The 25,731-nt window shown below is 41.3% G+C and overlaps 3 protein-coding genes across 3 annotated transcripts; 2 read left to right on the top strand and 1 right to left on the bottom strand.

Moving 5' to 3' along the window:
* Positions 1–231: 231 nt before the first annotated feature.
* LOC147453000 (lectin-like protein At3g16530) lies at positions 232–834 on the top strand. The gene has a single exon (XM_086519328.1). The coding sequence runs from the start codon at positions 232–234 to the stop codon at positions 832–834; it is 603 nt and encodes a 200-aa protein (XP_086375454.1).
* A 7,966-nt stretch (positions 835–8,800) lies between these two features.
* On the bottom strand, positions 8,801–10,152 carry LOC147452999 (uncharacterized). Its single transcript, XM_086519055.1, has 4 exons — positions 10,106–10,152; positions 9,294–10,071; positions 9,064–9,216; positions 8,801–8,992 (listed from the first exon to the last, which is right to left on the bottom strand). Exons 2-4 carry the CDS (start codon positions 9,495–9,497, stop codon positions 8,801–8,803), a joined length of 549 nt encoding a protein of 182 aa, XP_086375181.1. The 5' UTR covers positions 9,498–10,071; positions 10,106–10,152.
* Positions 10,153–16,395: 6,243 nt separating this feature from the next.
* On the top strand, positions 16,396–17,151 carry LOC147452998 (uncharacterized). The gene has a single exon (XM_086519327.1). It carries the CDS (start codon positions 16,396–16,398, stop codon positions 17,149–17,151), a length of 756 nt encoding a protein of 251 aa, XP_086375453.1.
* The last annotated feature ends 8,580 nt before the right edge of the window (positions 17,152–25,731 follow it).

Here is a 25,731-nt window from a genome sequence, read left to right as displayed (position 1 = left end):
TGCTCCCATTAGTGGGCGGGATGGATTTTGAAATGTAGAATCACGCCTCGTTGAGCGCCGACAGCAAGCTGTGGCTTACCCCAAATCCAGACGTCTCCAATGCAGTGGCGCAGAAAAACGCTGTGGGGCGTGCGGTGTACAATAATGCAATACCTCTCTTCAACGAGAGCTCTGGGCAAGTAGTCTCTTTCAACACCACCTTCAATTTCACAATTGTAACACACTGCGGCGATGGCTTGGGGTTTCTCCATTTCTCCCGTTCACGCTTTGCACACCGAGAGCGCGGGTGGATACCTGGGCATTGCATCTAACAACAACACTCCGGCCACCAGCCTCCCAGATCGTCACTTGTTCGCTGTTGAGTTCGACACTTTTCGGAATTCCCTACTTTTGGATCCCAGCTCTATAAGCCATATTGGCATTGATTTCAATAGTCTCACCTCCTCTTCCACATTCATAGCAGTGATCCCCAGTCAGATTTGTCCCTGTATAAAAAACCACACCATTTTGCCTTGGGTGGAGTACATCGCCCCTCTGTATCTGACCCGAGTTTTCGCTGCTACCTCTAGCAAACGACCTTCTGAGCCATGCGTCAATGCTACTCAGGACCTCTCCCAGATCTTCGATCCGAAACAGAAATTGTATGCTGCAATCTCAGCTGCCTCAGGTGCTTCCTTTCAAGGCGTTGCTCTCTTGTCCTGGAACTTTGCAAGCGAGGAAGTCGACATCCCTTCCCCTCTGGCCCCTGTTTTCTCTCTCAGATCCCCTCCCCCTCCGGTCTCTTCCCCTCCCTCTCACGAGAACTTCATGACCAATTCCTTGTTGGAAAAGTAACCCATTTTCCTATTGATATTTCTAGTTTCAAGTGGAAATGTATAGGGGTATTTTGATTTCCATTATGAGAAAAGAATGGCGTTTTCATTTCCATGTTGGAATGTTTTTCATTATGTAAAACACTTCTAGGAATCTTTGCCATAAGGAAATCAAGACTTTCCCTCATAGGTTTCTTTTCTTTGTGGCATGTGGGAATCTAGTTTTCCTAATGTGGAAAAATCTTTCCCTCCCAACTTGAAAACATTTCCACTTGACATATTTAAATTTCCACATGAAAACTAAGCTTCCGTATGGAAAAATTAAATGTGCTCATGTACTTCAAATCGTATAAGAAGAGTTCGCATTAATTTTTGACACCTCCTTTGTCCTTCATATTTTTAGCGTTTTCCATTGCTATAACTCAACAATATTACCCCAAGATTGTACAACAAAGAGCAAACATGAGAGTTTATTTAGTGACCACTAGACCATAACCATAACTCATCCCTTTTACAATCTCATACCCTATGCAGCTACACGTCATTTCCTTATCTTTATTTAGTGAAATACAAGTGATGTGTTTCTCTTACTAACCTACATGACACACATATGGAAGATTATAGTTCTAATTTATAAACAAGTTGGTCTCATAAATGCTAAATGCTAAAAAAAATGACATGATCACATTGAAACAACGCTTTAAACAACCATTTTTCTTTCCTTAAGATTATTTTGATATATTTAAGAGACAATAAAAAAAAAGAACTTATCAACATTTCATTCTTGAAGCGATTGAAATTAAGTAAAGCCTTCAAAAAGCTTTAGTGGCAACAATCCACTCTACATAACATCTCAAAAGATGTTCTTGATTTGATTTGCTAGTACAATGTTTGAAATGTGCTTTTTGTGTGATCTTTAGAACCCTTATGGTTGGCCAAAGTGATCCATACATCTCATCTACATCATTTAGACCAAGTACAACCATTGCAATTTCCTCCATGCGATCAATGTTCAAGAGCTCCACCACAACCTTAAACATCCCATAACACAATAGTTAGTGATTTGAGCAAGACACTAGTTTTCAATAATTGATTGACCATTGAAATTCACATTTTGTCAATCTCACCTCTTCTTCATAGCTCTCATTGAACCTTGGTGGCTTTTAAATAATTCTACATGACCTAGTTGACTTAGGCATCTATACAACAGGAAACCATTTATGAAAGGGTAGCATTAGCTAAGTGAAAACATCTTCACATGTTCAAATATGAGTTTCACACTCACTGCTGAATGATCTTCATTGCACATGGAAGGTAGAATTTGATTGGAGAGGTCACATAGTGCCTACACAAGATAGAGAATATTGATATTTGATGTATAATCTTGAAATATAAGTTTATTGCACAAACGCACCTTCTTTTCACTTGGAGGTGGTACCTTCTTTCTCTTTTTAATAAGCTCATCGCTAGAGGTACTCTAAGATAAAAAAAGTTATTGTTAAGTGCAAGGCATATATCTCCCATAAGCATATCTAAACAAACATAAAATTAGATCAACTCAAGGTGCCAATGGTTACCATCACCCAAGATAGGCTTGCAAATTTTTTTGTCTTCTTCTTGGTATTGATTGATTTTTCCTATGAGTCAAAACTACAATTTAACAAATAGCTCATAATATTTATTAAATGGAGAGAGAGAGAGAGAGAGAGAGAGAGAGAGAGAGAGAGAGATGGGGGAAAGAAGTAAAGCAATTTTCATACTCCTATTACTTACAAAAGTTTCTAACTCTATGCTACAAATCTTTTGTTGAGAAAAATCATCCCTCACACTTGAATGCTCATTACCACCCAAACATTGCACATTGGAATCGTCGCTTGGCTCATTAAGCTCTCGTAAGACACTTGTGTGAGAGGGAAGTATGGTTTCCTACACATGTTTGCAATGAATTACTTATAAAATAATTTTTTAAATATTTCATTTTTAAAAGTTTATTAGAACTTAGTTTACTTTTAAATACAAATAAGCCACTTAAGGAAGAGAGAGAGAGAGAGAGAGAGAGAGAGAGAGAGAGAGAGAGGGAGAGGGGTAAGAGGATAGTGCTTTTATTTTTGTAGTAGGTGTACAGAGAACATATCCCTAAGTAAATAAAAAAAGAGATGGTGAAGGGAAATAAATTTTTTTTAGTTTAATTGATATAAAATAAAAAGATTGCTGACTTTTCTTACTTACTATACTAGTGCATATTATAAAGGCATAAAGCATGGACACACTTTGCAAAAAAGAACTTGTGGAAAAGAGAAAAAACTCCCATTCCTATTTTACAATAGCATGAAATCATAAAGCATGAACATACACTTCACAAAGCATACAAGACCTCCTTCATTTTACAATAGTAGGAAGTCATAAAGCATGAATATAAACTTTACAAAATAAAACTTGTGAAAAAAGAAAAAAGAAACCCTTTCCTATTTTACAATAGCTTGAGTAACATAAAGGATAGACTTATACAAAACAAAAGAAGGTAAAAAAAACCTTGCCTTAGACTTTTTGAACCTATAAACAAAAGATTAGAGCATAAACACACACATGCTATCCTACATTCTGTTACCATATACATGTGGTAGTGATGTGTGTGAACACACTAGGACTGTCGGGGCATTTTTTCCTTCTTTAGGAGGTTTTTTCCCCCGTGCATTGTATATACGCCCATCACTCTAGGGCTATCTATCTTTCCATTGCACACTAAGGAATACACTCTCTATTGTGTGCCTTGAGCTTCCTTCGTCTTCTCCAAGCTGTGTGTGTTTCTCTGCAACCCTAATTCCAACAATTGGTATCAGAGCAGGTCACGTCCTCCTGGGCTTAGTCGCCAGCTGCTCCAGCACACGCCTGCTCACTTTCTCCGATTTCAGTGAGCTTTGGCAAGCGTTCGCAGGTCGACAAATATTTTGGGAGAGCTCAAAGAGCTTGGTCTGCTCAGAATTTTGATTTGGGCTCATTTCGGCCTCCGTTTCCACTACGGGCAGTACTGCACAGGTTATTTCGTCATTTTGTGCAGATTTTCTGTCAGTGCCGTTTTCTGCATAACAGGTGCCTTATAGTCTTCTACGGTTTGTGCTATATAGCACAAGTTGTTCCCGCTCCATTTCTCCTATTTTCGGGCAGTTTTCACATCAGGTGCAGCATTTACCATGGCTGACAACAACAACACAGATGTGTTCAAGATGTTTGCTGCTGAGGACAGGTTGGATGGGGACAACTACCCTATGTGGGCTTATATGATGCAACACGTTCTTGTGTCAAAAGGTGTCTGGAACATTGTGCAGGGCATTGATGTACGTCCTGGTTCTGAAGATGTAGGCGATATTGAGGATGTTGCAGGTCTTGCTGCAAGGATTGCAGCTGTTAGAGTTGTTTTGCCTACAGCAGAACAAGCTCGTTGGGATGTTAAGGATGCACAGGCTCATGCATTGATTGCGTTGTCTGTGAAGCGCACCATTATTCCTCACATCCGTTCAGCAAAATCTGCAAAACAGGCTTGGGATATTCTAGCAGGTCTTTATGCAAGCCGCAATGAGGCTAAAATTGCTTTGCTGCGTAAAGAGCTAGAGTCGAAGATTATGCATGAGGAAGATGATATGGACACTTTCCTTGCTAGTGTCAAGGATATAAATGAGCAACTCATTTCTGCAGGTGAAGTCATTTCTGACAGTTCCCTTGTGCAGACTGTTCTTGATGCCTTACCAGATTCCTACCAGACTTTTGCTAGTACTTGGAGACTGATGACCCAAGGAAATCCTGAAGTTGTCAAGTTTGATGCATTATGCACATTGCTGTTGCAAGAGTCACTTTCTAGAAAAAACAGGACTAGGCAGCGTGCAGTTGAACAAGCTTTTATTGCTTCTCAAAGAAAGGGTGGTAACAGTAATGCAGCCACTTCTTATGGTTCTGCTGCGAGTGGCAAAAATTCTGTTCCTAATGCTTCTACTGGCAGCACTTCGTCTGGCAATTCTGGTGATAAGGGCAAAAAGAAGATGCGTTGCCATTATTGTAAAGCCAATGATCACTTGATCAAGTCGTGTCCTAAGTTGAAGGCCAAAGAGGCTAAAAAGAAAGAGGGTGGTTCCACTGCAAATGCTGGTTCCACTACAAATGCAGCCATTGTTGAGTCTTCTGTGAAAGGAGATTGTGATGCTGATGTTGATGCAGAATGGGCTTTTAGCGCAGAGTGCACTTACAATCCTGCTGTCCATGATGCATGCTTGTCAGTTGCTGCAGATTCACATGTGTGGTATTTCAACAGTGGTGCTACAAAGCACATTACCTCACATCGTGAATTGTTTACCTCTCTCGAGTCTGTCCCTCATGGGAATTCAGTCACTTGTGCCAACAACGCCTCTTATCCAGTTCAGGGAGTTGGAAAGATTGTGCTCACTGCTGCTAATGGCAGTTCCTTCACACTTGTTGATGCACTTTATGTACCTGGGATCAAGAAGAATCTATTGTCTGTATCCGCACTTGCTAGACTTGGACTTGTAGTCAAATTTGTGGATGACAGATGTACAGTTCATGATCTCAGTTTTGGTGATGAAATTGTTGCATCTGGGCTTTTGTGCCGTGGGCTGTATAAGCTCACTTTGTATGACAAGTGTGGACAAAATTTTGCAAATGCTGTTGCAGATTCAAGGGCTATTTCAGATGCAAAACTTTGGCATGCACGTTTTGGTCATCTGAATTTTGCCAGTTTGCTGCGTTTGCAGAAATCTATTATGGTTGCTTCTTTGCCGCCTCTTGAAGCACCTATCAAACATGTTTGTGAAGGCTGTATTCTGGGTAAAATGCAGCGTTCTAAGTTTCCAAAGGATGGTTCAGTTAGGGCCACATGCAGGTTGCAGCTTGTGCATAGTGACGTTTGTGGGCCCATGCAAACTCCGTCCTTGGGCAATTACCTGTACTTCGTGACTTTCATTGATGATTACTCCAGGCATGCATGGGTATTTCCGCTTAAAGCAAAGTCCGAAGTTTTTATGTGCTTCAAACAATTTTTGGCTATGGCTGAAAATGTCTCAAAATGTACTATGGGCACCCTCCGTTCCGATCGAGGGGGGGAGTATATGTCTCATGAATTTAATGCATTTCTGGCTAGTCGTGGGATAAAACACCAATGTACAGTGCCTTATACACCTCAGCAAAATGGTGTTGCTGAGAGGAAAAACAGGTCACTAACGGAAATGGCACGATGTATGGTCAAAAGTCAAGCTTTGCCGCATTCTTTTTGGCTTGAGGCCATCATGTGTGCCACTTATGTACTTAACAGGTGTCCTACGAAAGCTTTGCAGTCTATTACTCCATATGAAGCATGGCATGATAGAAAACCTTCTATTGAGCACATGCGTGTTTTTGGCTGTTTGGCATATGCTTTGGTGCCACAAGTGCAGCGCAGAAAATTGGATGATAAGGCTGTCAAATGTATTTTTGTTGGTTATAGTGCTGAAAGCAAAGGTTACAGGTTGTATCATCCGCAAACAAAACGTATTTTGGTTTCACGGGATGTAGTGTTTGTGGAAGATTCTGTTCAACCCTTGCTGTCATGTACTAGAGACAGTAATGTAAGCTCACAGGACATTTATGACACTTTGTTGCCTCTTTTCAGTGGTGGAAATACGAATGTAAGTTCCAATGAGGCAAATGTACAGCCTATGGGGGTTTCTGAAAATGTTTTAGAACAGCCTATTACTGATGCAGATGTACATGATGTACTTGATGAGGAAAGGGCTGAAAATGAGCAGGCTAGAGGTATGCCAAAATGGCTGGTGCACACTTTGCGTGACAGTAAATTGGATGCACCTTTATCTAGTCGTACTCGTTCAGGCTCTCGCCATGCATCTTATGCATCAGATTGTTATGCTTTGGCTGTGTCTAGTTTACATGATGTTGAGGAGCCTCTGTCTTTTGATGAAGCACAGAATTCAGAAAATTGGATTGCTGCCATGAAATCAGAATATGATGCACTTATAGAGAATGACACATGGACTTTATGTGATTTGCCTCCTGGCAAAAAGGCCATTGGTACGAAGTGGGTTTACAAGTTGAAACGCAAGCCGGATGGTGAGATCGATCGCCATAAGGCTCGACTTGTTGCAAAGGGTTATGCACAACAAAAAGGCATAGATTATGAAGAGACTTTTGCTCCCACTTGTCGTATGACTACTGTGCGTTTTCTATGTGCATTGGCAGCTCATTTTGGTTGGGATGTACATCAATCAGACATTGTTACTGCTTTCTTGAATGGTGACATATTTGAGGAAGTTTATGTAATGCAGCCTCGCGGTTTTGTCATAAAAGGACAAGAGGACAAAGTGTGCAAATGTAAGAAGGCTTTGTATGGGTTGAAGCAATCTCCTCGTGCTTGGTATGAGAAAGCTGACACTCATTTGGTTAAACGAGGCTTTCGTAACAGTCCAACAGAAAGCACATTGTATGTAAAGTGTGAGGATGATGTATTTCTCATTGTGGTTCTTTATGTTGATGATTTGCTGATCACTGGACCAAATGAGAGACATATTGCTGAATTTAAGGCTGATTTGAATGCTACTTTCAAGATGAAAGATTTGGGGCTATTGCATCATTACTTGGGTATACAGTTTAAGCAGTGTGATGGTGGTATTGCCTTGTGTCAGAAAAGTTACATAGAGACATTGCTATGTAAGTTTGGACTTGAGGATTGCAAACCTATTGCCACTCCCATGGAAACAGGTTTGAAGTTGAGTCTACATGATGCTGGCGATCCTGCTGATGTCACTCTTTACCAAACTGCTGTTGGCTGCCTCATTTATGTATGCAACACGAGGCCAGATATTCAGTTTGCAGTCTCGCACGTCAGCAGATTTATGCATAGCCCAGGGTCTAAGCATTGGCAGGCTGTCAAGAGGATTTTCCGCTACCTTAGTGGCACTTTACATCTTGGCTTGTTTTATCCCAAGGGCGGATCATTGCCGCCAGACTTACATGCTTTTTCGGACTCAGATTGGGCTGGTTGTTTTGACACGCGAGTGTCCACAAGTGGTTTTTGTTTCATGCTTGGCAGTTCATGTATATCATGGTTGAGCAAGAAGCAACCTACTGTGGCCACTTCGAGTTGTGAGGCTGAGTACAGGGCAGTCTTCACAGCTACGGTTGAGTGTGTATGGCTCAGACGCCTTATGGCTGACTTGGGTGTTGGACAGGACACTGCCAACACTATCTACACTGACAGTCAGAGCGCATTGGCAGTTGCGAGGAACCCAGTTTTTCATGCTCGCACAAAGCACATTGAGGTGCATTACCACTATGTCAGGGAGAGGCTCTCAGCAGGAGAGATCAGCTTGGCTTATGTGCCAACACAGGACAACCTTGCAGATCTTTTCACAAAGGCATTGTCTCGTGAGAAGCTTGAAGCTTTCCGCAAAGCTTTGGGCTTACTCCCCTTTGTGGACTGATCCTGTCCTCAGGGCATGGCACTTCCCTTTACTCATGTGCCAGCTCTCGTTCACCGCATCACTCCAGGGGGGATTTGTTACCATATACATGTGGTAGTGATGTGTGTGAACACACTAGGACTGCCGGGGCATTTTTTCCCTCTTTAGGAGGTTTTTTCCCCCGTGCATTGTATATACGCCCATCACTCTAGGGCTATCTATCTTTCCATTGCACACTAAGGAATACACTCTCTATTGTGTGCCTTGAGCTTCCTTCGTCTTCTCCAAGCTGTGTGTGTTTCTCTGCAACCCTAATTCCAACACATTCATGTAAAAGTATATGACATTGTGAGAAATGACATCAAATTGACTTACAGCAAACACATTTTCCAAATCTATTGGAATTTGCTTATCTTTGCAAAAAGAATGACTCATTGTGCAATCTTCAAAGTTACTTTTAGGTGAGTGTTCCTCCACAATATTCATCGCATTGGTGATAGGCGATTCCTTTCAACAAAACCACCAAAGGAACTATGAGTGCAAGATATAAGACAATAGCACAAAATCAAACGAATACTTAAAACTTGTTAGAATAATGAGCTCTTTAAAACTTACCGATCGATAATGACTACTATGGAAATCTTGTGTATCCAAGATATCTTTATCAATACAAGGGTGGAGGGTTTCATAGCTTGCTTGTAATTCTCCTTGCAACGAAGCCTCCTACAATGTATATAATGCATAATTATATATAATAATATTATAGGTTTTCAATAATTTTTTCCAACAATTACCTCATCATTGTCATCGAGGGCAATGACCCCTTGGACAAGACCTGTGTAGAATGCACTTTGAGGCTGCCCCTCTTTAAGCAATGTTCTAGATGTATTACTCACATCATAACCATGGGTGCTCTTAATAAGAGTGTCATTCATGAATGCCTCATTCTAAAAGATTGACAAATTGAGATGAAAATTAGAATAAGAAGCAAGAAATACATAAAACACTAAGATATATACAATACCATTTGTTTTTCGATGTGGTTAGGAGCGACACTTTGATCAATGTTGTTGCCTTGTGCGTAGCAACGTTGCCTCTTTGCATCGACCACCCCCTTGCCACATTTCCTGATGTAGTTCCTATGTTCCAAGACCTTCATGTACACATCTTCGACTCGCCATGGCAAGGGGCCAAGTTTTCCAAAGTCGAGAGGTGGAATTTGCTTCATATTTGCCTCAATAAAATCAAGAATTTGATTCGATTTTTCTCAACTATTGCATAGATTAATGGACGAAAAATCCTCCTTGTCTTGCCTGCAAAAGCCATTTTCGAACAATTCTCTAATTTTCACCATGCCTTTATTAAAGGACACCCATGCCTTACGATAATGTTTTACAAGAAAGGCTTTCCCCACAGTGGTGTACATTTCCTTAACCTTCCTAGGATAGAATATTCTATCATATGTTATTGGCCGTGCATCATTAGTAGGGGTACCAATATTACTTACATTAAGAACATTGAGAACATCGGGTAAAGTAGGTTTATCTTGAGATTGGAGATTGTATTCTAGAGCTTCGTTCCCTAAGTTCGTACTCATATTTTGTGATGAATGGAGACTCGATGATGTTTGAGGCTTTGGAACAAAAGTGTGACCACCCTCTAATACTCTATTGGACCAACCTACCAAGGCATGCCTATGGGCCACTGACCTTATACCTATTTCATTCCAGCCTTCAATGGTCATGTAAAGGAAAAGTTTTCCATTAATTGAATTGGTTAAAATTGCCTCAGAGTAATGAGATGTACCCAAAAACTTTTCAACAAATTCAATGAGATGTACCCAAAAACTTTTCAACAAATTCAATCACTGCTGTAGTGTCCCATGCCACCACCCAACTAGTCTCAATGTAGCAAAAATTGAGTGTTATATACCATTGAGAAGCCATCTCAATCCTTGAGTTGGAGGTATGGCATGCTTGTTGAAAGGACTTAACACCCAAATGACATTTCGAAGTTGGAGACGAGGGTAGCCCGCCGACTGAGTAGAGAGAGTTTACGTTGGCACAATCGAAGAGCATGATGTACGTGATGAAGTGCCAAATTCTTGAGAAGGAACTTCTCGAAGCATTGTTGAGGAGAAGGTAGCGAGTCGATATTGCGCTGCAGTCGAGACAAAATTGGTTACAACTTGAGTTACAAACAACCATGATCAGTGGTCATTGAGTCGGAATGAAATGGAGAGGGAGGTGCAGGAGAGCATGAGCATGCCTATACCGCTTGCGAGAATCACTCCTGGTTCCCAATTCTATACAGAAGGGCACATGAGTTGAAAGCTCTTCATGTCTGTAGGCGTATGTGCCGTTGCCAACACCAAATCTTCCTCGGTGCTAAGACACACACGTCACATATTATGGAGCATTGATTTTCTAGACCTCAGCGGCTCAGCCTTTCTACATAGTACAATTTGCATTCGTGTGTGTGTGTGTGTGTGTTTGTTTTGAGGCGGGAACCCAGAGATTAGAAGTTCTAGTTCTGAGAACGCCAACGGTTCTGAGCGGGTAATCAGTTCTCACTGCTTGTGTGTGCGGGCGTTGTATAGTGTGCGCATTGTGTGTGTGTGTGGGCGTTGGGCCCGAGATCAATTGGCAGGGGCAGATGCTTTGAATTAGCACCATTAGGCCACTGCACGTCGTCATACAGACTCACAGAGTGCGCGCGTGCGTGTGTGTGTGTGTGTGTGTACGTCGGGCCCGATATCAATTGGCAGGGGAAGGTGCTTGGAAGCAGCGCCATAAAGTATTACGTGCCACGCAGCGCCATTAAGGCTCCAACTAAAATTCGCCAAGTTGGGGGGCCCTTGAGCTTGCAATCTTTCGTTTTTTAGCAGTCTGCACAAGCGGCGCCCAGGACTGCGCATTTGCAAAACCTCCCACTGCCCAGTGTGCAGCGCCACCGTCCACGTGTGTATAAGGGTGTGCTATCATGCCGTTTTCAATTTCAAAGATGCCCATTGAGGGCAAGAGGCAGTGTCCTCAAAATTGAGGCTGGTACACATAGCGTGGCCAACATTGGGCTCGCTCACGTGGATTACAGCTGGCGCATGCGGATTGCTTGAGCAAAAGTACCAGCGCCCAAAGACAAGGATAGCGAAGCTCCCTTGCCCATCCTCGGGCAGGGATGGATCTCTTGTCGTGTAGCTCGCCATTGTCTATGACGCAACCAATAGGCTGAGAAAGCCTTGCAGCTAAAAAGATGTATGTTTATTTAATTGTTATTTCAACTAGGCAGGCTGGTGTGTAAAGCATGCCTGCCCACCCCCAAACTCGGGCGAGCACCTGCCCATGAGTGTGTAAACGCCCTGATTTTTCCAAACATACAAAAATCCATTCCTTGTTTATTTCAAGATGCCATATCTCCTTTTTTTTCGTGTCCTCAACTGGCATTTTTGAAAGTGAAAATGGCACGATATATTAAGTTGAGACACATTTTTCACAAACACTGGCAAGAGGAAAAGGAGAAATTCCTCCCCAAAGTAGTGTAGAAATTTGAAAAAATTAGGCTAATTTTTTGAAATTTCCTCGAGGTTAATTTAAAGAAAATAGTTTTGTATTTTTTTAAAAAGGATTTTTCTCGAACAGTGTGTGTGAGAGAGTCTAGAGAGAGAGAGAGAGAGAGAGAGAGAGAGAGAGAGGTTCAGCATTGTAGAGTGCACCAATTACAATGTTCGGAAAAAATGTGTCTCAATTACGAGCACTTATTTGGGGGGGGGGGGGGGAGAGAGAGAGAGAGAGATGAAATGAAATGTTATATTGAACGTATTTAAAAGGCCATAACGACCTACGACGCGAAACTAATACAATCTTGGTGGATCTACACATCTACGATTTAGGATATGAAATGTGCACAATATAGATGTGATACCCCTATATAGATGCAATACGATATCGATATTGCATGATAATAATTATGTTATCCATAAGGTAGTTAGAATATAATGATGGAGATGTTATATAAACATAGACCTATGACAGACATCTACATAATTAAAATATCGTTGCTTATTTAGATAGCCAGTCATGTAAATCCTTAGATTAGTTGAATATTTATATAGAATTTAAACTCTACTTTTCTAGCGTTATGAAGAACCTTGTTTAGATGGATAGTGACATAGGATATACCCCTTTTTTCAACAATAGTCTATCTAATAATCTCAATGGTAAGGATTGTCAATAAACTTGTTCTCCCGCCAAAGGGTAGATTGTACATTTCTTTAAAAAAAGGTCAATTTTTATATATATTTCTAATATTAATGATTACGCATGATAATAATAATATCTTCAAGCTATGATATCGATAATACGTGATAATGATTAATAATGGTAACCCTAGGCAGTTGGAATATATAAATGAGAAACCTTTGACGTATGTACCTAGAATATTATCAATTAGGCATTGTCGTATATAATAATATCCATGAGCTACGATACCGATATTGCATGAAAATAATTATATTATCCCTAAGGTAGTTAGAATATAGTGATGGAGATGTTATATAAACATAGACCAATGAGACAGGTATCTAAATAATTAAGATATTATTGCTTATATATTTAGATAGCCATTCATGTAAATCGTCAGATTAGTTGCATATATATCCCAAATTTTAAAAGAGGTGTCACACGCGTAGAGTCAAGGATAGTGATGATACCCTTTCTCTAAGATCCATAATGATTCTAATCCTCTAGTTTCAACAATCGTCTAAACCATATAGAAATGGAACAATCAGAAAGATGATAGTATAGGACAATATATACCAAACAAAATGAAAAAAATAACATATATATAGGAGTTATGATACCCCTAATATGGATGGATATTGACGTAGGAATATATATCTTAGAAACATTTTCATTATATGTATCCCTAGGCAGTTGGAATATAGTGATGCATGAAACCATATAAAAATGGAACAATTAGAAAGATGATAGTATAGGACAATATCTGACAGTCGGTGCATCATTAGCTAGAGAAACCATTGACGTATGTACCTAGAATATTAACAATTAGGAATGATAGTATATAATAATATCCACGAGCTACGATATCGATATTGCATGATAATAATTATGTTATCCCTAAGGTAGTTAGAATATAGTGATATATGGAGATTTTATATAAACATAGACCTATTACAAACATCTACATAATTAAAATATCGTTGCTTATTAAGATAACCATTCATGTAAATCCTTAGATTAGTTGAATATTATATAGAATTTAAAATCTACTTTTCTAGCGTTATGAAGAACCTTGTCTAGATAGATAGTGATATAGGATATACCTCTTTTTTCAACGATAGTCTATCTACTAATCTCATTGGTACGCATTGTCAATAAACTTGTTCTCCCACCAAAGGGTAGATTGTACATTTCTTTAAAAAAAAACATAGTTTTATATATATTTTTAATATTAATGATTATGTATGATAATAATAATATCTTCGAGTTATGATATCGATAATGCGTGATAATGATTAATATTTCTAATATTAATGATTATACATGATAATAATAATATCTTCGAGCTATGATATCGATAATGCGTGATAATAATTAATAATGGTAACCCTATGCAGTTGGAATATATAACTGAGAAACCATTGACGTATGTACTTAGAATATTGTCAATTAGACATGATAATATATAATAATATCCATGAGCTATGATATCGATATTGCATGATCATAATTATTTCATCCCTAAGGTAGTTAGAATATAGTGATGGAGATGTTATGAGTTGGTCCTTGACGTTGCTGACACACCTACGAATGGTTGGTCGCCACCTTGGATTGGCCAACCTTTGCCTGCCCCAGTGTGAAGGAAGAGGGAAAAGGAGAAAATCCGCTTGGAAAAATTAAGAAAATAGAATAAAGTTGCAAAAAATGCCATTTACTTTACAGAATTTCCTCTTTGAGCCTACGTCGAACTTCGAAGGGAATTTTGTATGTTTGTGATAATGATTTTCCAGAACAGTGGGTCCCACTAAGGCTGGCAATTTCTAGGCTTGCACAGACTTCCCCCCTCTCTCTCTCTCTCTGTCACACACACACACACACACACATTCCTGACAACTGTTCGTCCTCTCTCCCTCTCTTTCTCTCTCTCGGCCTGCTGATCTCTCTCTCTCTCTCTCTCTCTCTCTCTCTCTCTCTCACAGCTAAGTAGGTGCCGCCATCGCCTGCAGCATCGCTACCCTCTCTCTCTCTCTCTCTCTCTCTCTGACTCAATCTCAGCTCAGTTGGTGTCTCCATTGCCAGCATCTCCACCATCTCTCTCTCTCTCTCTCTCTCTCTCTCTGCTAGTCGGCCAGGCCAGCAAAGTCGGTATAGCTAAGACGTAGCCATCGATACCCGAGCAAGCGACGTAGAATTTCCTATACAGCGCACACAGGGATTCATCAAGAGGATAAGACTTCAAGACTGGCTGGTTCGGACTGCTGGAGCAAGGTGGAGAAGCTGTGCAGGTGCCAATAGCAGTTCTTCAACTTCAACAAGGCATTCATCTCGTGTGCAGCATTGACAAGGTGCACAAATCTTTAATTTCCTATATTATTTGTATCCCAGCTTTGCCGCTGTTTCCTAATCTTTCATCAGTTTTTAGTTGCTTCAGGACACACACACACACACACACACACAGAGTTGGTTCAGAGTGCATATTGTTCGTGGCTGCAGTCTCGTCTCGCTAATGTGTTGCTGGTGGTAGTACATTCATTGGCCTTGGCCTTGTCTCCGAGCAAGTCATTAGCTCTAGCTTGAGTCGGGTCTCTTCTGCACGTCTTGCCAATTAGTTGCCATGGACATGGGCTCCGCTTGTCGAGCTCTGCAGGCACCTGCCGCACTTGACATTGTCTCCTCTTACGAGCTGCGCTTGTGTCCAACTGCACTAGTATTGCTTCTCCTAATTACTGGCTAATTGATCCCAAAAGAATACTCAGCTACAGCAGCTACTTGGAAGAACGCACGCAGGCTTGCAGAGCTTGGTGAAGCAAATCCCGACTTTGAGGGGTGCATATTACATGGCTCAATACCGACACATAAATGCCTCAACTGCAGCTCCTTGGAAGATCATCGCACACCTGCATGTGGAGCTTGGTGAAGCGAAGCCTGGCTTTGAGGGGTGCAGATTCCACGGCTAAATCCCGACACAATGCTCAACTGAAGTTCCTTGGGAGAGCGTAGGCCGACATGTGGAGCTTGGTGAAGCGAAGCCCGGCTTTGAAGGGTGACGCATATTACATGACTTAATTCGCACGCCGGCATGTGGAGATTGGTGAAGCAAAGCTCAGTGCCTACACAATTCTTACCCTCAGCTCCTTCGAAAGCGGCGACCTGGAGGACTACAGTCGTGCAGAATTTGACGTAATCCTTGCAACTCAACAAAGAGCATTTCAATAAATGGGCCACTTGTAAATTACGCAAACATCGATTTAGAGTTAATCGAACTTTAGGCCACTTCTGGTAGGATTATGGGAGCTTTATGCTCATAGTGCTAGTGTTGAGCATGAGATGACATAGTATGTATGAGCCTACAATTTTGAAAATTACATTTCTCAATAGAATCTTACCAGATCCTAATGGTTGTGAGGCAGGCTTCCAACTCGTATGTGAGCAAAGGGCAGAGGAGCAAAGATGTGGGGGGCGACGGGGCTAGCTGGCCAAGAGGGAGCCGTGGACAAAAAAAGCACTCTTTTTTTATTGGGGTACAAACATTCTTGGAGTGAGAATGGTTTGGCCATATCAGCGAGAGAAGGAGAAGTTGAGTGGGGAGAGAGAAAAACTAGCTAGAGAGAGAGAGAGAGAGAGAGAGAGAGAGAGAGAGAGAGAGAGAGAGAGAGAGAGAGACATATGATAGGCTTAACATGCTAAACTAATGTTAAGTGCTAGCTATATAGCAATCTCATGGATTGCAATTTAGCAGTCTATTTCTCTAATGATTCAAGGAGTTGAGTTCTCATGGATCGATAGTGATGTGCGATTGTGGTATGTTTCAGAATGAACACAGAGCACACTCACGAGCATGCTCTTAACGAAGCTATTTGGAATACCATTATCAGGATTCAATCTGTGATGGATTCTCATCGAGCTTCCATTAAGCTTCAAGATGATGTGATGCGTATATTGTTTCAGGGCTTAGGTTTTGTTTGTGAAGGCAAGGAAAAATGTCTTGCTAAGCTATTGACAGAGAAGATCAGTGATTGGAATGGAAGTCTTAATGATTTCAATACACCTAGTAACTTCTCTGAAATCCTGAAGCTTTATAAAGACAAAGGTATGGTCATTCCTCAAGAATGGAAACTATGTCTTGGCAGTGAAAGCCAACCCCATGAACCGCAAGTCTTTCCACCTAGCAAGGAGGATGCTGATAGAAACTCCTCTATGTGTGTTTGCATTGACGGAGTCCGATCAAGACGTTGTCAACGGGATTGCCTCATATGTTGTGAAAGATGTTCAAAGTGTAGCAGAAGCAGAAAGGAGACGATTCCATTCTTATACATATCATTAATAGATCAATTGAGATGTCTCTGTCAAAGTGAAGAAAATTGTCATGATTTCTTAAGCATGTGGAGAGCTCGAGACCGGTGGTTGGCTAAGGAGCCCTCTCAACATCCTGACTTCATTCAAGAAGTTTGGGATGGAGAGAAGATGAGAATTTACCAAGACTTTTGGAATCCTGATGCCCTATGGGAGGCTCCAGTTGTGTGTCAAAATGACAAGTGCAAGATGACATATCGTGCATTTCCCAGGTGTTTGTCAAGCAAAGAGCTTCTCAGTAGTTGGAATGAAGACACTCAAGCCTACGAGTTTGCATGTACCAGGTGTTAAAAAAAAAATCGGGGAGAGAGAAAGCTTATCAAAGGAGACCCAAGGAATTTTTCTCTTCTTTTACATTGGGATGGATTACAGGCAGCATCAACAACTATGAAGGATAGTGCAGTAGTTGAGGTCACTGTCTTGAATGGAGGAAAACGATCTACTCTAGGTTCTATTCCTGTATTGTTTCTTCCCCTCTCAAACAAAGGGTTGGAGAAGAAGCATGGAGACATTCTCTCTTCTTTCCTACAACCCTTGCTTCTGGAACTAGAAAGCTTATTTCTAGATGGTTTCGAAGCTAACTATGCCTACAACAAAAGCCGTATTCATCAAGGGCTTCCAGATGACACAACAAAGTTGCGAGGAATCCTAATGATGTGCATTGGGGACCATCCAGCTCAATGTAAGCTGGGACAATTCAAAGATGGCGGAAAGAGCTTTTGTCGACACCGTAAAGCACATGCAACACTTCAGCAAGATGCAAATGGGTCGAGATATGTGTATGATAATAACAGATGTCAAGCTAGACATCCTCCTCAAGGTCGACATGTAGAAGACATGTGGTCAGGAATCAAACGAGCTAAACGATCTCCTACTAAAGAAGGTAAAGAAGATATTGTACAGGATGCAGGTTTGTCTGGACAATCCATTCTCTGGAGATTGTATCACTTATATGCATTTGACCTTTCAAAAGACTTAGTATATGATGCTATGCATGTACTATCTCTGAACTTATTTCAGAAGTACATCAAAAAGTTGATCTCATCTGCTACCACACCAATGAAGCGTGACATCGACAATGCTGTTAAGGAGGTTACAGCTTCCATTCCAAAGATTATTTTTCACTCTAGGCGATGGCCAAGGAATCCATCGAAGCACTTCAAAATGTTTAAGGTAGAAGAGTGTCAAAAATTTGTACAGTGGTATCTGCCTCACATTTTAAATGTAGTGCAGGGAATCACAGACGAACAACGTCAACTTGGGATGCTTCTTGTCGATATTGCACATTTCTTTTTCAATTTCTCTAGAAGAAAAGGATGGTTATTGAGCGATATCCAAACGTGTCGCTCTCTATTATCATCATGGAGAATCTTGTCAGAACAATACGAGGGTCCCAATAGCTCCCCTTTGGAGCATGTGGCAGGTATATAAGACTCTCTCAAGTTTATTGTCTCAAAGGGATTTTATTAAGTGCTTGATTATTATAGTATTGACTAAGTGATGCTTGCATTACTACTGTGTATAGGTAGTGGAGAGATGCTTGACGATATCTTACGCCATGGCTCTCATGATTGCTTTTGGTGCTTCTCTTTTGAGAGGAGCATATCTGTCATAAAATCTAATATCTAACTAACCCAAATGATTTTCTCATATTAAATTGATCACTTAATGTGGGAGAATAAACGGGAACAAGTGTTAAGATATAGGTATGTGCTTATAGATCTATCTCAACACGGGGCCAATGGTAAAGGGGCCCAAAAAGGGAGATGGTCTATCAAAGAGCAAGGCTAACCAATGGAGCATAAGAACTTAGGGTTAGCTTCATTAAAGACCTCCAATAAATGTGTGTAAAAGTCCTTTGACCTTAAGTAAGCTAGGGTTGATGAGCTTGAGGTGGGAACCCGGCCCAAGCTCGAGGTGCTTGTCCTGCTTGAGGTGCTTGTCATGCTTGAGGTGTTTTTCATGCTTGAGGTGCTTGATTAAGATGCTTGAGGTGCTTGACTGGCTCCATGCTTGAGGTGCTTGACTTGCTGCATGATTAAAGTACTTGAGGTGCCTTGAGAAGCTTGCCTGAGATGCTTGTGGGAACACCCCCTAGTTCAAGTGCTTTGTCATGCTTGGTGAGTAAGGTGCTTGATCACCTAAAAGTCAAAAGCATTCCTACAAGAGGGGGGGCGAGCCCTTTTCCTAGGGGCTAGAGAGAGAACACCCACTCACACACACAAGGGAAGCCCAACTTGAAGAGGCAGCAAGGACACATGTCAGGCCCCTACCCATGTTACCTTCATGTGTTGCTTGAAGCCTATTGGCTAGGCGTCAAAGGGGTCCAATGATAAATTACATGAATTATCTAATTGTTTTAGCATTTATCAAGTCCTCTCTCTCAAAGGGGAAAGGGGGACACTTGTCCCAAGGCTACCCATGTTGCTTGTAATGGCTCCTGCTTGTGATTGGCTAGGCCTGGAGGGGTCCAATGAGCTTCAGGCATGAGCTACAAGGGGGGGTCGACCCAAGCAAGCTAGGGGGGTGCCTAGGGGGTATACTCACCCACACACACTCACAAGCACTCTCATTGTGTGATATGCAAAGTGCAAGAGCTCCCTCTCCAAGCAAGTAGAGGTTGAGAGCCTACACCAACACTCTTGGCTATGGAGTGCAAATCCAACCAAGAGCCATGCTTCAATACTTAAGCTTGCCATCTCCTTCTTCTTCATTACTATGCTATTATGTATGCTAGCAACAAGAGTATGATAAGTGAGGAACTAATTCTTTCTCCTACGAAATGTTTCTTCTTCCTCTTCCCTACCCTCATTCCCTGCTAGCTCTCTCCACCTTCGAAGGTGTTTGAGGTCTTGGGACTGAGGCTTGGGATAGTTAAAGCTTTCTTCAAGTTTATGTTATGTTTGTGGTGCATGAAGCCTTCCATCTTCATGGCATCACCTAGGTCACAAGGAACACAAAGACTGTATTGTAACAAGTCTCTCTTTAAGGGAGAAATCATAATACAAATGCCTATTGGAGGGGGGACCGGCTCCACATAAATCCGGTCCTCAATTGTTGTCATGTTTTCTAAACTCTCTCTCTTGTAAAAGTATTGTCTATGCCAAGTTAACTAATTGCTATGATTATGTTGCTATCTTCAATTATGTCTACCCGCTATGCTCACAAAATCATTTCTTGAAAGTACTCTCATTAAATTCCGCTATTCTCAAATTGAATAGGCAAATTCCATTACATTGGTATCAGAGCATTTGGTTTCTCTTTTCTTGCTTAAGAAGAGAGGTCCTTAAGTAGCCTATAAATGGTTGATGTTGTTAATTATAATAGAGTAAGTGGAATTGGGATCTAATATCGGTTTTGTTAATCCCACTATGTGGGGGATGGTGCAAACCTCGGGAGCTTTGGACTTAATAATGGAGTCTTTTTAGACTTGCCTACGGCTTTACCATTATTGAGCCATAAGAAGTCCGAAAGGAGCTAGCCCTTGGCAACTCTGCTATGTTAGACCTACTCCTCTACTCTCTATAATTAACCACTTTGAGCCGTGGGTGTAGATACTTAAGAGCCGATTTTCAAAGGCTAAGAGGAGTGGCAACTAAGGTTTTGAATTGCCAAAGCATACACTAAGTACATACATAAAATTTTGTTAACATGGCTGACAATAATCAAGAGAGTAGAATGAACATTGATAGCTTTGACTTTGCACATGAAGGTGCTAATGATGATGCTCCCATGTTTGTGAATTATCTTGTGACTAGGTTGCAACAAGCTATGGGCAACCCTACCTTGCAAGCCGAAGTTACTCAACAACTTCGTGCCTATGGAATTTCCCTTCCTCTCCAAGAGGAGAGAGAGCTTAGGAGGCCTCTTGAAGAGACCCCCAAAAGAAGACTCTCTCCCATTCGAGAGGAGGAATCCAAAGAGAAAGAAAGCAATGAAAGTCTAAGTTCTTCTGAAGATGTGGCTCCACGAAGAAGGCGGTCTAGACGATCGCCTACTCCTCCCAAGAGGAAAAGAGCAACCCATAGTCCTTCTCCTCATCACTCTCAAAGGCAAGAGAGGAAACAAAGGAAGAAAAGGGCTAGGAAGAGGTCACCCTCTTCTCCTTCTTCTTCACCTTCCTTCTCTTCCGATGAAAGTTATGGCTATTCTCCTAGAGAATACAAGAGGGGAGGACATCGCAAATCATTTCCTGCATGGTGAAGGTCACAAAAGCTAAAGAAGTTCAAGGAGGGAGGAAAGAGTATCTCTTTTCTCACCTACGATGGCACCTTTGGTGCTACCGACAAAGTGTTGGCCTTCATCCAGCAATTTGATGTGGCCTTTGGGGACGAGGGCTTCACAGAGTCCTCCAAGCTACGCCATGTAGCTATGCACTTCCAAAAATCAGCTTGTCAATGGTGGGCTAGCCTTCGTGGCAATGGAGAAGCCCCAAAGACATGGAAAACTCTACGAGTTTCCATCATGAAGCAATATCTTCCAAGCGATACTAAAGATAAAGTTCTTACCGAATGGCGCGGCTTGAAGCTCCTATCTCATGAGTCTATCAACAAGTATGTAGATAAGTTTTGGGATTTACATCTCAAAGCTACTGTCTTTCAAAAAATAGACTTTGCCGAGCAAAGACAGCAATTCTGTGCGGGATTACCTGAAGAGATGGCCGAATATATCAACTCTCAACGGCCCGGTACTATTACCGAAGTAATCCACCACACCATGGTTGCTTCACGCATCAATTTCCATCAAGGGGCTAGATGTAATGTCAAGCCCATGGAAAACAAAGATAAAAATGATGCAAAGGGGAAATCCAATGCTCAAAATAATTCCCAAGGCACTTCCAACAACAACAACAACAACAACAATCGGTCCAAGGAGAAGGGAGTTTACAAAGGTAAAAACAAACTCTCTCCTGAAGAGCTTGAAGCTTTTCGCAAGGACCATAAGTGTTTCAAGTGTGGGGAGCAAGGACATGGCTATCGTTCTTGCCCCAAGAAGAATACTCGCAATGAGACTCCTAGGGCTTCCACCATCGAAGCTCCAAAAGAGGATGCTCATTGCAAAGGATCATCACTCTCCTATGCTTGGGGAAAGGTAAGAGAGCATGATGCCTTCATCTTGTTTGACCCTGGCTCTACTCTCAACTTCATATCAATAGAGTTGGCCACCAAGTTGGGCATTCAAGCTTTTGAGATGGGAGATATAGTAACAGCTGATGTAGCTTTCAAGGGACAACAAGCCTCCGTTACTCCCTTGATTGGGAAGTTGAGGCTTCATGTCCAAAGCTATGTCGACAAAGAAGACTTCTTCATCTCTCCCCTCCAACATCAGGATGTTATCCTAGGGGCACCATGGTTTGATCGCATGGCTGCCAACATGAAGTTCCCTGAAAGGAGAATTTACTTCACCTACAGGGGAAAGAACATGTATATAGATGCTAGTGAGCGTGGTCGCACTATTCCACTTGTAAATCCTCTTTCTTTTGATAAATCAATGAAGAGCTCAGTTTCTGCGTACATGATTTATGTCAAAGAGTCTCTAAAAGCTAATAATGTTTCATCAAATGAAAATGATAGGAATCAAGAAGAGTTAGACTTGTCTACTTTTCTAAAAGGATTCCAAGATGTGTTCATCGATGATATCCCTATGGACCTACCTCCAAAACGAGGGGATGATGACCATCGTATTGAGCTCCTTCCAGGAAGCTCACCGCCTAACAAACCTCCTTATCGAGTTTCACAAGCTCAACAAGAGGAGATCATGAGGCAAGTACAAGAGCTAATAGACAAAGGGATGGTGAGGCCTAGTTCCTCTCCCTTTTGTTCTCCAGTCCTTCTAGTGCAAAAGAAAGATGGTACATACCGTATGTGTGTGGACTATCGAGCACTAAACCATATCACTATCAAAAACAGATTTCCCGTACCTCGGGTAGAAGATCTGTTTGATAAGCTACAAGGCTCTACCTACTTCAGTAGGATTGACCTTAAGAGTGGCTATCATCAAATAAGGATAGTGGATGAGGATATCCTAAAGACCGCGTTTCGCACAACATTTGGTCTTTATGAATATCTAGTCATGCCTTTTGGCTTGACTAATGCACCAGCTACGTTCAATCGTTTGATGGAGAAACTTTTTAGACCATATCGAAAATTCACTGGAGTGTTCTTCGATGATATCATCATCTACTCCAAGTCTTTGGAGGAACATAAGCAACATCTCCAAGTGATTTTTCAAGCCTTAAGGGAGAACAAACTTTTTCTCAACCAAAAGAAAAGTGAATTCTTCCTTCAAGAGATTCAATATCTAGGCCATATTATCTCTCACGATGGTATTCGTATGGATCCATCAAAGTTAGAGGTAATAAAATCATGGCCTAACCCAAGGAATCTACATGAGCTAAGAAGCTTTATTGGTATGTGTGCATACTATAGACGCTTCATAGCAAAATTCTCTGAAGTAGCAGGACCACTACACGACTTAACCAAAAAGAACGTTAAGTTTGTATGGACTGCTAAGGAGCAAAATGCTTTTGAAAAACTCAAAGAGAAGCTTACTTCCCAACCAGTCCTCGTGCTTCCGGATCTCTCAAAGCCATTTGAGGTCCAATGTGATGCTTGTGGTGATTGCCTTGGAGCGGTTTTGCTTCAAGAAGGGCATGCCATAGCATATGAGAGCTGAAGGCTCAATGGTGATGAACGAATCTTGGGCATTTATGAGAAAGAGCTTTTAGCTGTCCTACATGCCCTAGACACATGGAAGCGCTACCTATTGGGGACTCCATTTATCCTACGAACCGACCACCAAAGTCTCAAGTATTTCATGACGCAAACCAAGCTTTCCGACAAACAAATGAGGTGGGCAAATTTTCTTTCGCAATTTAATTTCCATATTGCTCACATAGCTGGTAAGCACAATCAAGTTGCCGATGCACTTTCATGACGACCAAAAGTTAATGCGGTGTCTATAGCTACTCACAATGATCTATCCTCTATGATAGATGAGTATGCTACTGACCCTGACTTTAGAGACATAATGTCAGCCCTTGCTTTGGGGAAGAAAGAGGAACCATTCACCTTGCAGGATGGTTATCTTCTCCACGGCAATAGGCTATGTGTTACCCATTCCCTTCGTGAAAAGGTTATGTATGAATCCCATGCTCCCCCATATGCAGGGCATAGAGGTATTCAACCTACTCTCCGAGGAGTAGAGACGTATTTCTATTGGCCTACCATGAAAGTGGACATACAAGAGTATGTTTCAAAATGTGTAGTATGCCGAAAGACCAAGTATGATAGAGGGAAGCAACCTGGATTACTCCAGCCATTGCCTATTCCAAATTCACCATGGGAGAGTATATCCATGGATTTCATCTTTGGATTACCCAAGTCTATCCATGGGAATACAGGAATATGGACAATAGTCGACAGGTTTAGCAAGCAAGCACATTTTATTCCTGTCAAAAAGACTATTAAGGCACATCAAATGGCAACTCTCTTCATATCTCAGATTTTCAAACACCATGGATTACCCACATCCATCGTGTCAGATAGAGATCCTAGAATGACCAGTAATTTCTGGAAAGGTCTCTTTGAAAATCTAGGAACAAGATTGAATTTCTCTTCGGCCTATCACCCACAAACGGATGGCCAAAGTGAGATAGCCAATCTTACGATACTCGATCTACTCAAGACTTATGTTACCGAAGTAGATCAACGCTCACAATGGGAAAAGTATTTACCGCTAGTAGAGTATGCCTACAATAATACTGTACATACTTCTACGGGCAAAGCACCTTTCGAGATCATAGAAGGAAGACCTAAAAGTCCCTTGCTACTGAAAGTACATGGGAAGATCTTCGCCGCCGATGAGTATAGCCGTGACCTACAAGAATCTTTTCAAAAGATTAGGGAGGCTATAGCCATCTCTCAACAAAGGCAAAAAGCTGCTGCTGATAAGCACAGAAGAGCCTTAATGTTCAAAGAAAATGATTGGGTCTTACTCAAGTTTCCTAAGGCTCGATTAAGGCAAACGACGGGCAAAAATCCTACGGGCCATCAAAAGTATTATGCTAAACTAGCAAAAAGATACTATGGTCCTTTCCAAATCTTGAAGCCTATCAATGAGACGGCTTATCAACTCAAGTTGCCCAACCATTGGCTTATACACAATGCCTTTCATGTAAGCTTACTTAAGCCCTACAAAGGAGAGCCACCAATTGAACCAATTATTGAAGACCCTCCCGAAGTTGAAGACCAAGAAGAGGTGCTACAACCCGAAGCTATCCTTCGGCATGAAGACAAGGTACTACGACATGGTAAGATTATCCGACGGTATCTTATTAAGTTCAAAAATTATCCTTTTGAAGATGCTAAATGGATGCAAGGAGTACAACTTAAAGATAGTATGAACCTTGTCAATGCTTACAATGCTACATTAGAGTAAGCAAATGTACAAATTTCTTTTAAATAACTCATGTTTTTGTCTTATATGACTAGTCCTCTTTTTAATTGTGCACAAATTTAACTAGTATGCATGCTTAGAATCATGTTTGTGATGACGACGTCTCTCAAACACCAAGTAGAATTTGTCACTCTACTTTGGGAGAATGAAATGGACTAAAGAGCAGACATGCTTGCGGCAGCTATGTCTCCCAAGCACCAAATGGATTAGTCATCCATCTTGGAAAGATGTCGTAGGGTAAAAAGGGATCCTTTACCCGCTAAGTACGATTGACTAATGACTAAGACTTTATCTCTTCTACCTCATAGTCGAGGACGACTATGATTTCAAGAGAGAGGTAATGTCATAAAATCTAATATCTAACTAACCCAAATGATTTTCTCATATTAAATTGATCACTTAATGTGGGAGAAT

This window comes from Adiantum capillus-veneris, chromosome 8 (assembly GCF_014529385.1).
Source record: "Adiantum capillus-veneris isolate H3 chromosome 8, ASM1452938v2, whole genome shotgun sequence".
Taxonomy (NCBI): domain Eukaryota; kingdom Viridiplantae; phylum Streptophyta; class Polypodiopsida; order Polypodiales; family Pteridaceae; genus Adiantum; species Adiantum capillus-veneris.
This window is presented reverse-complemented; position numbering and strand designations above follow the sequence as displayed.

Excerpts from the sequence above, each read along its gene's own strand:
- LOC147453000 (XM_086519328.1), top strand. The coding sequence starts at position 232 with ATGGCTTGGGGTTTCTCCATTTCTCCCGTTCACGCTTTGCACACCGAG.
- LOC147452999 (XM_086519055.1), bottom strand. The coding sequence starts at position 9,497 with ATGAAGCAAATTCCACCTCTCGACTTTGGAAAACTTGGCCCCTTGCCA. Across the intron at positions 9,217-9,293 it reads ACCACATCGAAAAACAAATG|AATGAGGCATTCATGAATGA; the intron begins GTATTGTATATA and ends TCAATCTTTTAG. Across the intron at positions 8,993-9,063 it reads CCCTCGATGACAATGATGAG|GAGGCTTCGTTGCAAGGAGA; the intron begins GTAATTGTTGGA and ends TATACATTGTAG.
- LOC147452998 (XM_086519327.1), top strand. The coding sequence starts at position 16,396 with ATGGATTCTCATCGAGCTTCCATTAAGCTTCAAGATGATGTGATGCGT.